We start from the raw sequence: 16,640 nt of genomic DNA, 5'->3' as shown, positions 1-16,640 counted from the left end.
GTGGGAGGGGGGCCTGGCTAGATGTGAGGGGAGCCCAGGATGGGGAAGGCTGAGAACCGCCTTCTCCCTATGCGTACCGGCCCCACAGCACAGGCTAACAGAGCTCTCGGCTCTGGGGTGAGCTTGGCCTACGTGGGCTTCCATACGCCTGCTGCTGCTAGTGAGCACTGGTGCTAGTGCGGCGTGGGAGGTACCTACGGCCCCAGACAAATCCCTGGTGCGTGTTCCCAGGCATTTAACAGTGTGAACCCCCTGACCAGCGCTGCCCCCGAACGCCCCTGAGGCCAGGTAAGCCGAGGCCTCCATGACATCCTAAGGGGGGTCAGAGGAGCTGTCTGGGCGGCCAGACTCGGAACTGCTCCAGCAGCAGCGTGTGCCCAACAAGCAGCCATGGAACAAAAGGGAGAAACGAACAATCACGCTCGTTGTTACCTAACGGCTGCAGCGCTCCAAAAATAACACACCTTCAGCCGCCGCTTCGCAGAGCTCACGCTGCCTGCATGCAAAACGAGATGGCAACCCGAGCTCCTGCGGCGTGCCATTGCCGACTCAAGGGCAGGCCGGCGGCTCCAGGGGGATGTATTGTGGGCATCTCCTCTCAGCTACGGGCACGCTGCTTTGCATGTGATAGTAGAGAGAGGGGCTGCAAAACGCAGCCTAAAGAGAAACAGGATTGCAAAGGTCATAGCAGACACCCCTGCATTGCCTTTTGGTCTCGCCCTTCAGGGAAGGGCAGCTGTGTTCGCACAGCCCTGAGTACAGAACGACGCGGAATTATTTGAGTGACTGTAAATCAGAGTGCAGCTGCTGTGGCAGCTCATACAGCGACCGTGCTGGGGAAGGGGCCCCCGTAGTGGTGGAGATGGGAAGGCCTGCGGTTTGCAGAGCTCAGTTACTGGCTGTCAGTCGAGGTACCTGGCTGCAGAGAATGGAGCTATTTGCATTACAAAGGATCCCAGGCTGTTTTCGGATCTGACTGCCTCTCGCAAGCTGCTTGGCTGGTGTGCGCGGCCTGGGGAAGTCCAGCTGGGCCAGTGTAGAGCTGTTACTCTGTGAGCACAGTGTGGCTTTACACCCCATATCGTCAGAGAGATATTGTTATAATATGAGTGTGGCATAACTCAGGCATATTTTCTGCAAGATGGGGCATGTTAGGTATCATTGGAAAGGTTGATTTACTGAATATGATTATCCTATTTGTACGCATGTATCATTTTGGTATCGGAAGTTAAGAATATTGTCCTTGCAACTATAACAAATGCGTTTACACTTGGGGAACGCCCACCAGACCGTGTGCAATCAGTCTAGATTGCTGGTTGGAAGGGCCATTAGGGAAAACAATAGGTCTTTGGCGATGCTAATCTCCCACATACCTGGAAAGCCTTCTTGGGGACACCGCAAACAGCCTTTGAGTTATGGCTGCAAGATCATGTGAGCAAGTCACTTGATACTGGACTCCATGAATAATACTAGTACTTTCCCACTGACCAGTGGTGGGAACCACACTGGAAGGAGTGGCGTAGCCAGGGTCTAAGAGCAGGGGGAGCAAACATAAAAAAGGCGCCGCCCCCTTGGCTCCTCCTCTGGCCACGCCCCCCTTGGCTCCTCCTCCAGCCGCTCCGTGCCCGCCCCTTTGGTTGGCTCCTCCGGCCGCGCCGCGCCCCCCCCCCACTCTCATGGGGTCCACTGTGCGCTGGCCTCACCTCTGCACTGCTACGGGGCCGAGCACCCCCCTCGTCGGGCCCCCCAGGCGGGGGGGGTGAGGTGACACCCCCACGTGCCCTGGGCCGGGCCAGGCCAAGGTGGGGTCCGTGTCCCTTTAAGAGCGGGGCTGGGCTGAGCCGAGCCGGCAGGGGGTGGCTCCGCTCCCGGCTGCAGGCTGATGCTGGAGCCTGGGCTGAGAGCCAGGCTCGTCTCCTGCACCAGCTCTGCGCGGGGCTTTGCTGCGGCTCCCCCAGTCCCCCCGGGCCAGGCCGCCCCCCGCACCTGCACAGTAGGGGCGGGTTGCATGAGGCAGGGCAGGGCCCGGTGGGGCAGAGGGCTGAACAGGCCCGGCAGGGCGGTGCGGGGGCTGCTGGAGGGGGAAGCTGGGGAAGGGGTGGCACGGCCTCAACCCCCTGGGGCTGCCTGCCCCGTGGAGGAGGCAGAGGGACGCAAGCCGCAGCAGGCTCTCAGGCCCCCGGGGGAGGGGATCTGGGGCCAGCCCAGGGAGGCAGGAGCAGCCCCGGGGTGCTGGGCGCGTAGCTAGTGGGGTGCAGGCAGTAGCAGCCAGGAAGGAGAGGCGCGATGGCTTTGCAAACGCAGCGCCAGAGCTGGCCGGCCCGCTGCCCACATTACCTCCACCCACTCGGCCTCGGAGCCCGGCTCGGGGGGCTTCACCTGCAGCCGGGAGACCAAACACTGCTGCAGAAGAGCCCGTGCGCGGGGCGATGCACTGGAGGCGGACATGCCCAGCAGGCGGGCAGACTGGGGAGCCCGGGCTAGGCCACGCAAAGGCAGGCACTGCCCCCCAGCAGCACGCGGAGCTGGAGCTGACCCCGGAATTGCTAGCACCGCCGCTTTCCGCTTCCTGTGCCCGGAGCCGCCCCGCCCCACCGCAGAGTCCAGCCCCTGCCCCCCCCTTGCCTGCAGGATTTCAGCCCCGCCCGTTGGCCCCATGGTAACCCCTAACTAAGGCGGCCGCTTTTGGAAAATGTGCTGAGAGGAAGCGGCTGCTTCCTCTGCACCCCACTAGCTACGCTACTGACTGGAAGACAAAGGATTCCTGCCAAGTGTAAAACCTATTTAAGGCAGGGGAATGACATAATCATGGTTTGTTCTTCACCGAATCCTCGACCAAGATGACTGCTGTAAGCATCTAAGAAACAAAAACTTGTTTCCTCTAAAGCCAGTTTGTGGAATTCATAATGGGGGAGGGAGAAGCTGTGCATATCTTCCTCCACATTGAGGGAGGGGGTGAATTTCATGAGCTTACGCTGTGCAGGTCTCTGTGCAGTGCAAGACGATACAATTTTGGGTTTACACTCCAGAGGGGATGTGCTCTTGAATGCTGTGCTCTTCCCACGCAGAGCTGATCTCAGAGTCTGTGTGTTTCTGCAGCTGGGCGTGTCCCTGTGGGCTAGTAAAGTGCAGTCTGATGCCTGAGGGAGGGCTTGGCTGGCCTGCTTCAGCAGCGCAGTGTAAAAGGAACCCAGGCTGGTGGGTTAGGCAGGCTCAGTGATACCCCAGTTCCAAGTGGCACCCTGGGGGGAACCCGTCAAATACCGGCTGCAGCAGGGTCGTGCCCCCGCCTTTCAGAGCAGGGAGCTCCCTTTGGAGAGACGCGTCCCGCTGGCTGGCGGCGGAGTCCCTCAGGAGGGATGGGATGGCAGGGTGGGTACTTTCCCCTGAGACATGGCCCGTGATTCATTTCTTTTCTAGCAGCTGGGCGGCTCAGTGCACTGGCAGTGGGAGGAGGAGCCTTTCGCCCAAATCAGCCCACAGCAGAGCCACCCGAAATGATAACTTAGCGAGGGCTGTTCTGGTTCCTCCAAAATGGGCAATTTCACTGGAGCTAGAGGTTGCCAGGCAACAGCCTCGCCTGGCAGGGTTCTCCACCCCACGTTTCCTGCCTGGCGAGCGGGCGGGTAAAGCCCGAGAGGTGCTGAGCAGCCTCGATGCCCACGGAGCGCAACGTGGCACCTCGCAGCATCGCATCTGCGACCAGCCTGCGGGACAGCAGCCAGCCTAGCATGGAAACCGCTAGCGCCACATGGGACGCCATGCGGCACCGTCGCTAACTCACCCAGGCTTGGTTTAACCACAGTGGCCTCTCCCTAGCAGGAGGGCACGTCCCCTCACATCTCCTGTGCAAAGCAGCATTGTCTCTGGGGGCCACAGACCCAGGCTACAGCAATGTGACTCGCTGGGGGGAGTTGCATTCATGTCAGAGACCCAAAGGAGGAAGGGGTTTCATCCAGAGCCGGTAACAATTCCACGGGCCTGCTAGTCACCTGCCTTCACTGCTTAGCTTGTTCCCAAGTTCTTAGCCCTGAGCTTGCATGAGGATCTGCTAGACTAAATAAGCAGATTGATTTCCTGCGCCTGAGAGAAACAGGAAAGCAAATTACTATCTTGCGCCCTTGTGGAGATGAAGGGCGACCACACAGGGCAACAAAAGGCTCTGACATGTTTTGAATGGTGTTGCAGCGCAAAACTCTGCTACAATATCAGTGCCTTTATCCTGCGTTTCCTTCCTCCCCATGCTTAGTTTGTGTCAGGGATGAGCCCCGGCACCTCTGGGCCAGGCAGTTCAGGGCCCCGGCGCCTCTGGGCCTGGCGGTTCAGGGCCCCGGCGCCTCTGGGCCAGGCGGTTCAGGGCCCCGGCGCCTCTGGGCCAGGCGGTTCAGGGCCCCGGCGCCTCTGGGCCTGGCGGTTCAGGGCCCCGGCGCCTCTGGGCCGGGTGGTTCAGGGCCCTGGCGCCTCTGGACTTGCTGCACCAGTTACAAAAGTAAAAGCATTGCTTGAGCCCCAGCACCTCTTTCCTTACCAATTAAGCCCGGCTTCCTCCCCATTTCTTATTCCCCACGTATTTGACTGTCTCTGGCATGAGCCATTAAAGAGATGGTCAGAAACGACCTGTCTATCCCGGGGAGTGTCTTGCTAGCCCAGGCAGTTCATGAGTTACCAGATATTTAAACCACATCACTCTCGCTCCCACCCACCCCGCACCCGGTTTAGTGGCAATACCGCTGAGAACGTTGACTGTTGTGCAAACCCTCTGAGAGCCTTCCGGCCCACTTCTCACGTGGCAGAAAGGGCGGCACTGAGCTCCTACGATAGGAATTTTTCTCACTGGGTGGCTATAGCACATGGGGCAGGGAACTGGCTCTTTTCTTGCTCATAAGTCTTACGCTGGCATAACTCAGTCACATTGGTGGCAGGGAGGGGATTCAGGTCGTTGGTTTCTAGGTGGAATCCCTGAGAAAGTTTCTGTTCCCAGCACGGACACGTCTTTGTTTGCTCACTAGCGACTTGTATCCAAACAAAGGTCGGCATCGGAAAGGCAGCTTTCCCGCCAGCCCTTCCAGGATGACATGTGCATGCAATTGCTGGTCTCTGCCTTTGTTCAGGGGCGCCCGCATGGACGCGTTTCAGGTTTCTTTCCACTGACCCATCGCCTTGGCTCCATGCAGAGGTGCTGAACTTTGGGAGTTGCGAGGCTGTAGTCAGAGGCTAAAAAGGAGTTGACCGAGAAAAAGAAGATCACGTTACCCAGCATGAGGCATAGTTACGATGCTTCCTAGGCCGGTTAGTTATAAGAAGTGTTTTTTTAAAAAGAAATTAGCTGTAGAGTGGCATTACAAGGGGCGGCTGTTGGAATATACTGCGCTGTAGGGCCTTCAGTCCTGAAGAATCCCAGTGTGTTTCACCGAGTCTATGTCTCTAGCACTGCTGACGTGGCAGAAGGGAAAGCCGCCTGTATTCTGCAGCCCCGACTCTAATCTTCCTTACACAGTGGTCCCGTAGCAGTGTGACTTAGTGGCCCTACTCCAGAGTTACACCAGTGTCACTGAGATTAGAATCTGGGCCGTGGTTTTGTTTTGCATCCTGGCACAGAAAGCACTGGAAAGTACTAGCTCTACACGTCAGTCTCCTCCTTGTCCTAACACACAGCACGCCACAGCCATCTCTGCCCCACTTGCATGAGTGAAATGTGCTCTCGGCGCTATGTTTAAAGCATTACATACACAGCTTTCTCTTTCTGCTGAAAGTAATGACGTTGGCAACAGCAGACATTTACTGTTTGTTTGAAAGGCCCAGTTATTTATCGTGCACGCAGCCAGCCGACTTCAGCAATTTTTGTACTTCTAACTGTGGGGCGGGGACGTCAGTTTGTTACAGGGATAAAGTCTCTGGCTCCAAAAATCCTGAAGCAGGGCTGGCTGTTACATTCTTTGAAAGCGAGGGTCTCGGGCCTGGCCTGCGTTCGGCTGATGCATGCAAACTCTAAATCTCCTGGCCAACACACCCAACAAAGCAGGCCGCTCCGAATGTGAAAGCTAATGAAATAATTCTACCGCTGGGGGTTTAGCGAGACAATGGCTGCTGGGGATCAGCTGACCTTGGTTTTCATTGAGCTTTTATCCAGCATTCTCCCTTTGTCTCACGCTTTAACTGTTTTGTAAATAGTTTTGGCACCATTCTGCTGAGGCGCGGTATAAATTCTGCCGCTCGGCCCCAGCCCCTTCACTGGCTCAAGCGGGTACTGGTATAACTGGTAAGAATTTTCTATTTATTGTCCTTCTTTTGGTTTTGGATTTGTTTCCATTGCAATCCAAAGCTGCATAGTCTGAAGACTAACCTACCGTCCATAGCATTAATGCAATCCAGAGATGCCCGGGTGTGTACGTCCAGGAGGGTGAATAAGAGAGGATACCAATGTTTTGATCGCCTACAGCGACAGTGATTTCATGACTGGTCAGGAGCCTGACCCTTATTTCATTGAATTTTAGCAGGGATCACTTGTTTCACGTAACTTCGAGTCTACTCAAATGTGATGGCTTTGAAAATTCCTCATGTCTGACCATTAGTGGGCACGAGTTCCTTTCCGGGGAGACTGTGCCGGGCGGGGCAGAGGAGGAGGCGTTGCCGCTCCATCCTGCACGGTGAGGCTGTGCGCCGCACGCCATCTGCCGCTCCATTGGTGCCAACCGGGGAAGCTGGGATGTGTCTTTCCCGGACACGCAGTCCCGGCTGCCCTGCGGGTTAGGCTCTCCGGGGGTTTAAATTGCTGAGGTGGGTGGTGGAAAAAGCTTCAGAAACTTGAACTGCATTAGCCAAGCCCTTAAATGGTTAGGCAAAGCCCACGGGGCTCGCCCCTCCTGCATTGCTGTTAATATTGTTTGGGCCAAAATTCGGAGGGTCTCGTGCAAGCTTTACCTCAGGCCAACTGCAAGTCGATTTCGCTGGAGTTTGCCTGCGTAAGACTGGCCAGCGGCTGACCTCCCAGCTGAAACCAATGGAGACTTTGTACTGCTTGACGGTGCAAGATGGGCCTGGACTGGGCTTTGGCCCCAAACCATAGCAAGTCAGTGCACAGACTGTCACCTTCCTTACTCTGCCACGGAGCCAGAGACTCATGGCTGAAGAATACAGGACTCTGGCTGATGTGGTACAAAGGCTGGAGAGTCCCAAAGGGAAAAGCCAGTCCGCCCCCGCCCAGGGTCCCACTGCGCTGCCCTTGTGACTCTAATGGGGGGGGGTTAGCACACTCAGTTGTTGGGCGAGCGCTAATTACGTTTATACAGAACCAACAATATAACAGGCACTTGCCTCCAGCCTTTCCATAGCGTCCAGGGAGCCGCAGTTTGTAGTCTTTGCTCCCACCGCAATCCCTTTGCAGCCGGTTTGTATGGTCTCTCTCCCCGCTTCAGATGAATCATTGTATTCTAGGCAAACCCAGAGCTTTAGCACAAATTCCAGCACCAGGGACTTCTTCCCATCACAGGGATACAGTTCAGATGGGTGAAGGAGACCCTCCAGCACAGCTGGTCCTGCTCCACCTGGATTCAAGGGAAACCGTGCTTAGAAACCCCCAGTGTTGGTAATTCCAGTGGGTTCCTCCGGCGTTTATTGGCCAATCAAGTGAAGGGAGAGGATCGCCGTGGAGCAGTGGGCTGGGGGGGATGGGTGCGGGTGTACGACCCCAAACAGAATTCCGGTGATAATGATCAAGACCAACGTTTAACTGTCTGAATTTCCCTCCCAGGCTCTCAGTTTCACAATGGCGTCAGACCATCAGATGCCAGCCTCTAAGCAACAGCAAACCAGCTCCAAGGTCAGTAGGTGCTTCTCTGTACGCTGTGCAGGGAGGGCTCTGTGCAATCGCTGGGTTTGCACCGCGATATGGGCCCACGAAACATCAACGAGTGTGTGCATGAAAGTGTGCAGGCGCGGATCCATTCCCCCAATTCCAGGCGTGCTGGGGGGAGCTCTCCTCTCTTTGAGGGACCAGGCTGGAATATGAACGGCCGAGCTCCTTAGAATGCCTTCCCCTAGGCAGCAGCTGCTTGTCCTGGTACCTAACAATCCCCTCTGCCGTTCATAGCAGCCAGGAATGTTGTAGTGGCCTTGCAGCCGGGAGGCTGGGCAGCGCCCTCTGGGCCCCAGTGCCAGCCCATAAGCAGCTGCTTAGCATGCATGGCAGCACCCCGAGGCTCTCCGCCAGGAGGCCAGAATCCAGAGCGGTGGGACAAAATAAAGAGGCTTCCCCACTCCAGCTACTCCCAGGTCAGTAGTAAGCAGCTGTCCAAGGGGGCCTCATAGTAAAGCGTGAGAGCGAGTGACCTATTGAACAGCCTTTCCTAGGGGGGGACCCCCAAGGGAAACGCTATAAATCCTGCAAATGATCCTAGAATCAGCCAAAGCCTCTGCACGAACAGCAGCAGCGCTTTGCAGAAAGTAATTCCTAAACCTGCCGGTACGTAAGGAAATGGGACCGTTCCCCAAGATTAGCCCTCTTGGAGCCCGGGCCTGTGTCAAACATTTCCTTTGATCTGTACCCTGATGGATCCGACTTGCCATCCCCAGCAGAAATACCAGCAAGGGGGGTTTCAGCGGGGCTGGGAGGGGGAACAAGGTGGTGTCAGAACTATTCAGGGTTGTTAATTCTTGTGATTTTACTGCAAGTCTCCCGGGCGTGTTTGGTGTTTACCTTTAAGGCCCCAGCTCCTGGAGCCTCCCACCTCACAGGGTCCTAGAGACCGGGCTCCAGCCTGAGCCCAAATGTCTACACCGCCATTATACAGCCCCTTGGCCCGAGTCAGCTGGCACGGGCCAACCCCCAGTGTCTAACTGCCGCATAGAAAAGGTGGGACCTCATGTGTTAGATCAAGTCCTGTATGTGGGAGGGGGAAAGCCCCGACCTCACGTTACCCTCATCTTGGGACCCAGGGACTCCGTTTGTGACCTCTGTGACTTCAGGGCGACGATCCTGCTCAAGTCGGCGGGAGCCTTCCCCTCCTTCGGGGCCTGATCCACCCCCTGCCGAAGTGGCTGGAAAGGCTGCCATTGACTTCAGTGGAGCTGCCTCATCCTGTTTTGTGTGCAGACACAACAGATTTTCCTCTCTCTGCTCCACTGACCCACAAGCCTGTGCTGAGCCGGCAGAACCCGGCTCGCTGGATGATGTGTTAACACGTAACGCCCGTCCCTAAGCCCCTGTTCATTTCGCTGGGTTGAATTGCATTGGGAAGGAAAGGTTGCCACAGTTGGAGTGATTTAGATCTGTGACTTGAAAGCAAATTGTGGAGGAGGCTCAGGCAAATTTGAAAACCCAGCCCTAGCCGATCATTTCATTGTGAAATATGGGCTCGGCTCGGGGCACCTGGGTGCTGGGAGGACGTGGGTGAGTTGGGGAATTCAGAGAAGGGCAACACCAATGACAGAGGCTCATGGTAAATGGGCTAAGCGGTGCCTGCTCTGAGTTCACTAAAGATAACAGAGTTGGACCAGGGCTGAATTTGGCCCAACATTTATAGTTTTGGGCAAATAACAGCCAAAGAGACATAGAACACTCTGCAGGGACCAAGACCGAGGAGCGGGTTCTTTGGGGTAGTTTGTAACTCAGAGAAATGGAAGAAACCAAAGTTCAGGATGGGTATCCAGAGCCCTCCCCCAGGGCCATGCTGGGAGTCACTTAGCCCTTTTAAAGGAGCCTGGGCCAAACACTTGAAGATGCAGGGAAGAATCTTGCCCAGGCTGAGTGGACTGGTGTAAATGGTGCTTTTCCAGCTCTAACCTCCACCATCCTGGGTGTGAACAGAATTGATGGGGCTGCCAGAGTCTCTCCCCCCTACACTGACACAGAGAAATCACAAGGGAACGTACTGTAGGGAACAGTCCTGCACAGACCCCTGTGCTCGCGGGCAGGATGGACGGCAGGGCTTCAACCCCCCTTTGCTAAGCTGCTGTTCTCTCTCTCTGGGTGTCAGATTGTCGTCTTTGAGCAAGAGAATTTCCAAGGTCGCTGCCATGAACTTAACGCAGCTTGTTCCAATTTGAAGGAGGCCGGAATGGAGAAAGTTGGCTCCATCCTAGTACACTCTGGACCGTACGTATCTTGCACGTGGGACGGTGGGAATGAAAGCACATGGGTGAGTCTGGGCCAGTAGGTGTGTCAGGCAGGGGCAGTTGTGATAGTGACTCAGAAACAGCTGTTCAGTGTAAAACAAGATCAACTGAAGAGGTAAGTTACTGAATGGACGTCCCCCCCGGGCTTCCTCAGCCTGGAGACGTCCCAGCAGTTGAGCCTCTGGGTGGAATTATGGAAAGAGACCCCCTGAGCACCTCCCAGACTGACAGGTGCTGGGCCAGACTCAGCCCTCATTGGTGCCCTCGTGAACAAATTCACTCCAGTGGTCTCACACTGGTTTTACACCGGGGTCCCTAAGAGCAGGATTTAGCTAACTCTCTTAGGGTGTGTCTACACCGCAGCTGGGCGCATGCTTCCTGGAGCGGGTGGACAGACACATGCTAGCTAGTGGGCTAGAAACAGCAGCATAACCTGGACAGCACGGGGGCTGCTCGCGCTCGGTGCCCAAGTACATACTGGGGGCTCCGGGCAGGTTTCTGCTCAGGCAGCTAACCCAAGGTGCCACCCTGTGCCGCTGTGGCCATGCTGCTGGGGGTGTGTGTGTGTATGTGTGTGTGTGTGTGTGTGTGTGCACGCGCAGGAAATGCAGTATAGTTGTAGCAATCAGGCTTGGCTTTCCTGCTGTAGTTGGCCAAATTTACTGTATGTTTTGCAGCGAGTAGCTTCCTGCCCTGATCATTTGTCATTTCCCTCAATGGTTGATGGCCTGGGGCTGCACATATGACTTCAACTGTCTGTGCTGCGCCCCCCCCCCCCGCTGCCAGCCATAGCGAGAGTGAGATGGAGATACAGGCTCGCTAATGGGCACGAGGCTCCGTAACCTAGTTGATAAAAACCCAATTCTCAGCACAACTCTTTGTGTAAACTCAGTCCTGGGGCCAGGGAAGTCCTAGGGCCTGGAAAATCCCACCTTCGGTGCCCAGCATTTCCTGTCCTGCAGCATGAACTCCACTGAATAGCACTGAGCTTCCGCAATAAAGACCCCCCGCTTCTTATACGAGAGGAGGAATTCCAGGGCTCCCGAACTAACACCGCCATTAAGCTGGCTCCAACAACTCCCTTTCCTTCCCTTGCAGGGGCAGGGAATGTGCCGTCGTTACTGCCCTGCTATTGCGCAGCTCTTCAGACCCTTCTGTTTTCCTTGTTTACATACAACCCCCCTGCGCGCTTGGGGTGGGTATCGGCTTCTCTCTTTCTGATCAGAGTCGGGCAGGGCTTTGTGAAGACAGGGGTCTCTTCGGAAAAACAATCTCACCAAGAGCTACACAGAGAGAGGCCTCTCCCTTGCTTTCTCCTGACAGTTCATAGAAGATCAGGGTTGGAAGGGACCTCAGGAGGTCATCTAGTCCAACCCCCTGCTCAAAGCAGGACCAATCCCCAGACAGATTTTTACGCCAGTTTCCTAAATGGCCCCCTCAAGGATTGAGCTTACAACCCTGGGTTTTAGGCCAATGCTCAAACCACTGAGCAATCCCTCCCCCATCAGTTCAGTCGTCTCAGCCCCCAGTTCAGTCGTCTCCGCCCCAAACAGGAGCGATGAAGCGGAGCCGCACTCCGCACAGGGCAGGCTCCTTCCCCGAGTCATTGGGAGCAGGCTCCTTCCCAAATCTGGCCCTCGGGAACAGAGTTCCTTTTCCAAACTCACAGCCCTGAGGCCAACGAATGGAGGTCAGTGTGATGGCTACAAAGCGGGAGCACACCCACTGCTGGTGGAGCTTGCTCGCTCGCTGTCCCTCGGTGCCAGGAGCATACACAGGGCTCGTGTGTGGGTCAGGAACAGGCTCTCTCTAAATCTGCATAACACCCCTGTTCTGTAGATCCCCGGGACAGCTCCTGTTGGGGGGGGGGGGCTGGGCAGGCTTTGTGTTCTTTGGGGAGCCAGGATACAGTGGGCTGGCTGCCAACACATGCTCCTGGCTGGTGGTGCTGGTTCTGATGGATGCCTATGCACTGTGCCTGCCAGAATTTGGCCCATAAGTAACAATATGGAACGAGCTGCACCAATCAGCAGAGTCCCAGGTGCCTGGCGTGCGTAAAAGCAGAGAATTGCAAGCTGTACCATACCTAGACTTATCCCTGACTAGCGTTTTAACATAGAGAACAAGTGCACTTCAGTTTCTTGATAACACCGTGACATGTTAGGTCTTTCAAGTTCATTATTTCTACACAGCTGGAATAATAGTTCACAATGACCAGGAAATGAGGTCCTCTGAACTTGCCTATATCTGCAGCTAGTCTCGTCCATGGTCTCTCTGGTAGAGGTGTTTGTATGCTGTATGGCTCAGTATCGTCTCTGAAGTTGATTTGTATTCGATCTCCTTCCCAAAGTCCAGTATCGCCAAATATTCCATTGACTTCTTCCACCTTTCTCACTAGGCCTGTCATGGCTGCCACACCGCCCCTGAGAAAGTTATTGGTCTTTGATCCTTTGATCCAAATCACTCTGAATGCAAAGTTTTTGTCTTTGTATATTGTTTCCATGGTGAACTGGCCCATGCAGTTCAGAATCCCTCCAGGACTAGTCAGAGCTGAGCCAGGTGACTTCAGCTCTGGGAGGGCTTGAAGGTGACTGTAAGTCCCTTTTGAGATGACTGTGATGTCAGCTCCTGAGTCAATAGTCTTGCTATGAATATTCAGTTTCATCTCCAGGCAGGTTCTGTGTCATCACAAGTGATAGATCCCCAAAACAATGACTCTGGATTGTCTGTAATATGAGTCAACTCCCTGACTGCTTTGGTGTGGCAAATAGCTGCAAAATGTCCATATTTCATGCATTTATTACACCGTGTGCCTCTGGTTGGACATGCATCATCACTTGGGATGCAACTTTTTCCACATCTTGTGCATGTAGACTGGAATTTGTTCCTTTTAGCCTGGGAGTTCTCTGCTCACCTCAGGGGTCCTATAGTAATGGCTTTTAGCACTCAGGCTGCATCTGTTAATGGCTTCTAAGGTAGCTTCTTGTTTTTCAAGTTTGGCAAGTTGCTCTTGGTTTTGCTGTCTCACCAGCTCAGACAGCTTTGCTTTCTATATAGCTGGGGCTATGGTTAAAACTCTCTTCAGTTGTAGCTGCTGTGAAAGGTTTTTATCTGTTAACCCAATAACCAGCCTGTGTCTGATATTTTCATGTTTTGCATTCCCCAAAATCACAGTTTTCAGCCAATGTATGCAGAGCTCTTACAAAACGTTCAACATTTTCCCCTGGTTCTTGAATTCTCTGGTAAAAACATGCTTTCATAAACCACATATAAAGTATGCATCAAATATAGCCAGAACCCTTTCATAGTCATCTTTGTGACTGTCTGTCTATAGTAAAGTCAGAATATTTAAATATATGCTCTGTCTGCTTCCCCATACTATAAATTAAAAAAGATACCTCTATATCTCCAGTTTCTTTGTGGCATTTGGTACCAATGCAAAATATTGCAAAACATTGTTTCATCTGTCCATTATGAACGTTTGTCTAAGCTGAAGTTCTCTGGGGCATTGGAGAGTGGCAGCTTGATGAGATCCTGCAACCTTTGTTCCTTGGGTTTGCAACTGTTGTAGCTGTTTTACTTCTGTTTCTGTTCTTAGTTTCCTTCTGACACCATGTCATGCTTCCGTACCAGATACGGATAGGTTACAGAGCTTGCTTATACATACCAGATGTGTTCATCATATGATCCTTTAATGTCCTGTTGGGTATAGCTAAAGTTAGCTTAAATAAGGTATTTTACACACATTGACATTGTGGCAGAACAGTATAATACTGGTTAGTGTTTAATTTAGAGAATAGTGTGACACACCCAGGATAGTAAATAAATACCCAGGAAGCCAATTGAGTCCTCCAGGCAAACAGCAAAAGGGGCGTTTCTCTGGCCGTCTGCTGAGGAGCTGGGGGATGGTTCAGAAATGGAAGTTTCTGGTGCTTTGCCCATCTATCTCCAATGTCTGTACTTTGTTCTTTTCCAGCTGGGTTGGCTACGAACAGGCAAACTGCAAAGGGGAGCAGTTTGTGTTTGAAAAGGGCGAGTATCCCCGCTGGGATTCCTGGACCAACAGCCGGAGGAGCGACACCATTGGCGCCCTGAGACCCATCAAAGTGGTGAGAGTGCTTGTGTCAGACACCGGTCAGTATAATCTGGTCAGGCAAAGACCTGATCATGAGCCTCTTCCGGGGTCCTCTCAGACTGAGAGCTGGAGCCAAAATCCTGGACAAAACCAGCTGTTCTGAACTTTAAAAAAAGGCAAGTCATTGTGTCCTCAAATGCCTGCAGCTCCTGCAGTCGCCATATTTGTGAATATACCTGTGCACAGATCTCCACTGAAAAGTTGTATGTCCATAGGAAAATAGGAAATGTCCTCCCAGGTCAGACCAGGCGCTATCTAGGCCAGTGTCATGTCTCTGACAGCAGCCAATGCCAGATGTTTCAGAGGAAGGTCTGAGGGAACCCTAGAATGGGCAGTTATGGGGCAACCTGCCACCACCAAAGTTTGTTGGTGAACGGCTAAGGATGATCACTATACACGTCTGCTCACAGCCAGCATTCCCCCTCCTGCGAGCAGGCAAAGCTCCTCCTGATGAGGCTGACCTGGGCCCACTCTCTGTGCACTTGAGTTTTGTTTGGAGGCTTGAGCCGTCTTCTCCGACTCCCTGATAACTTCCCTGGAAGGTGCCTGGCCCCATGGCTAACGCTGACCCCGCATCTCTCCTCTCTTCAGGACAGCCAGGAACACAAGATCGTCCTCTATGAAAACCCCAGCTTCACCGGCAAGAAGATTGAGATCATAGATGACGATGTGCCCAGCTTCCATGCTCATGGCTACCAGGAAAAAGTGTCATCTGTGCGCGTGCAAAGTGGCACGTAAGTACCTGGGGCGGCAAGTCCACATGACCCTGTTAGTCTCCTTTTCCCTGCACTTGGAATCTAGGAACTGAGGGACAGAATCATCGATTGCATCACATTCTGTCCCTACAGCCCGAATTGTCTCCAGTTTAAGGTGTCGCCATAACAACACCCTAACCCAGGTGGTTAGACTCCAGGCACAACTGCTGTCCTGCAGTCAGCATCTCTGCTGCTCAGCCCTCTGCTCTGGGCCCGGAGCTGAGCAGGAGAACACAAGTTGCTAGATAGGGCTGGAGAATAAACAACCTTTTGCCCTGATGCACGGAGCCTCCTGAGGCCAGTGAGGTGTGTGAGGGGGGTCAAGGATCAAGTGCCCTCGCCGGACGGAGCAGGGCAGGAGGGAAGCTCCCAAGCGGGGTCAGCCCCAAGGCAGTGACTCCTCTGGGCTCTGGAAGTCCTTTCACTCAGAGGCTTTGACTAGAGCTTTAATGGCTCTGAAGCAGAGGGCAGTGCTGGCCGATGCAGTGGTGCTAGTGAGAGCGCTCGGGGCACATCCCCTTGCCCCAGCCAGGCCAGGAATGGAGTTCGATTCACCACCCACAGGGCAGAGTGGGGCAGGGTTGCCTGTGTGGGAGGAGACACCGGGTGCTGTCCCGGGTGGGTTTCCCTGTTGCCTGGGTTCTCCCAGTCTCTGACTTGGCTGGGCTTTCCCTTTGCAGCTGGGTTGGATACCAGTACCCCGGTTACAGAGGCTACCAGTACCTGTTTGAAAAAGGGGACTATAAGGACAGCTCAGAGTTTGGTGCCCAGCACCCCCAGATTCAATCCGTCAGGCGCATCCGGGACATGCAGTGGCATCAGCGAGGGGCCTTTCACCCCACCAACTGAAGCCCCCCCCCCCCCCCCGAGTGCCTGGAGGAGAAGGAAACCAGAACCAGCTTTATGTGACCTGCTGCTGTTTCCCGATGGCCTCGCTCTCCAACATGCCACTGCGTGATGAATGCTGCTCTGCTGCTGCTGCTGAAGCAACTGAATAAAGCTTTGAGTTTCAAACGCTCGATCGCGTCAGGCACCTTTTTTCTCGGGGGTGGGGGGGTTAAGACACTTGAAATAATTCTCTGTGTTTGCACTGGGGGACGTGCTGGTGGGGGCTGCTAGTTCTGAGCTCTTCAGAGCCCATGTGCTCCAGGGTGTGGAGTGGAGGCCAGCATTAACAAAGGGCAAAGGCGCTTGTCATTATACACCCCCCCACCCCCTGCACTGAGAGTTGGGGCAGTTCCCCCCCCCCCCCCCCCCCCAGGCAGTAGTGACTGAAAATTAAGACTGAAAGGCAGGGAGCCAAACCTCCACCCCCCAGCCAGCAGTGATAAGACAGGAAACCAAGGGCTTACAGCTATTCCCTCCAGGGGTCTGAGCTACTGAATTCAATAGGAATCCTGAACGGTGGCCACCGTTTGTCCAGGACTCTGCAGATTAGCCGGCCTGCGCGATGCCCTCAGACTGTTCTGGTGTTTGGCCTGCCACGGTTTGGGCCCGAAAGCCCTGCCATGGGGCTCAGAGTGGTACAGGAGCTTGGTTGCGGCTGCGTTTTTGTGCATTTCAGTGGGAAGAGGGTGAGCCACCCCTAGAACGACCCTGGAGCATCTTCCTGCTAGCGAGTGCCATAGATATGCAAG

At 54.4% G+C, this 16,640-nt stretch overlaps 1 protein-coding gene across 1 annotated transcript; it reads left to right on the top strand.

The window, feature by feature from the left end:
• Positions 1-864: 864 nt before the first annotated feature.
• CRYBB2 (crystallin beta B2) lies at positions 865-15,882 on the top strand. The gene is made up of 6 exons (XM_024196427.2): positions 865-911; positions 7,751-7,819; positions 9,975-10,093; positions 14,090-14,222; positions 14,840-14,982; positions 15,684-15,882. The coding sequence occupies exons 2-6, from the start codon at positions 7,766-7,768 to the stop codon at positions 15,850-15,852; spliced, it is 618 nt and encodes a 205-aa protein (XP_024052195.1). The 5' UTR covers positions 865-911; positions 7,751-7,765; the 3' UTR covers positions 15,853-15,882.
• Positions 15,883-16,640: the final 758 nt, after the last annotated feature.

This window comes from Terrapene carolina, unplaced genomic scaffold (genome assembly GCF_002925995.2).
Source record: "Terrapene carolina triunguis isolate 2854851 unplaced genomic scaffold, T_m_triunguis-2.0 Scaffold234, whole genome shotgun sequence".
Taxonomy (NCBI): Eukaryota; Metazoa; Chordata; order Testudines; family Emydidae; genus Terrapene; species Terrapene triunguis.
Note: the sequence above shows the minus strand (reverse complement) of the source record. Positions and strands in the feature narration are given on the sequence as shown.

Bases quoted from the DNA above. Each gene is read 5' to 3' on its own strand.
- CRYBB2 (XM_024196427.2), top strand. From the start codon at position 7,766: ATGGCGTCAGACCATCAGATGCCAGCCTCTAAGCAACAGCAAACCAGC. The intron at 7,820-9,974 runs GTCAGTAGGTGC...TCTGGGTGTCAG, and splicing joins AACAGCAAACCAGCTCCAAG to ATTGTCGTCTTTGAGCAAGA. The intron at 10,094-14,089 runs GTACGTATCTTG...GTTCTTTTCCAG, and splicing joins ATCCTAGTACACTCTGGACC to CTGGGTTGGCTACGAACAGG.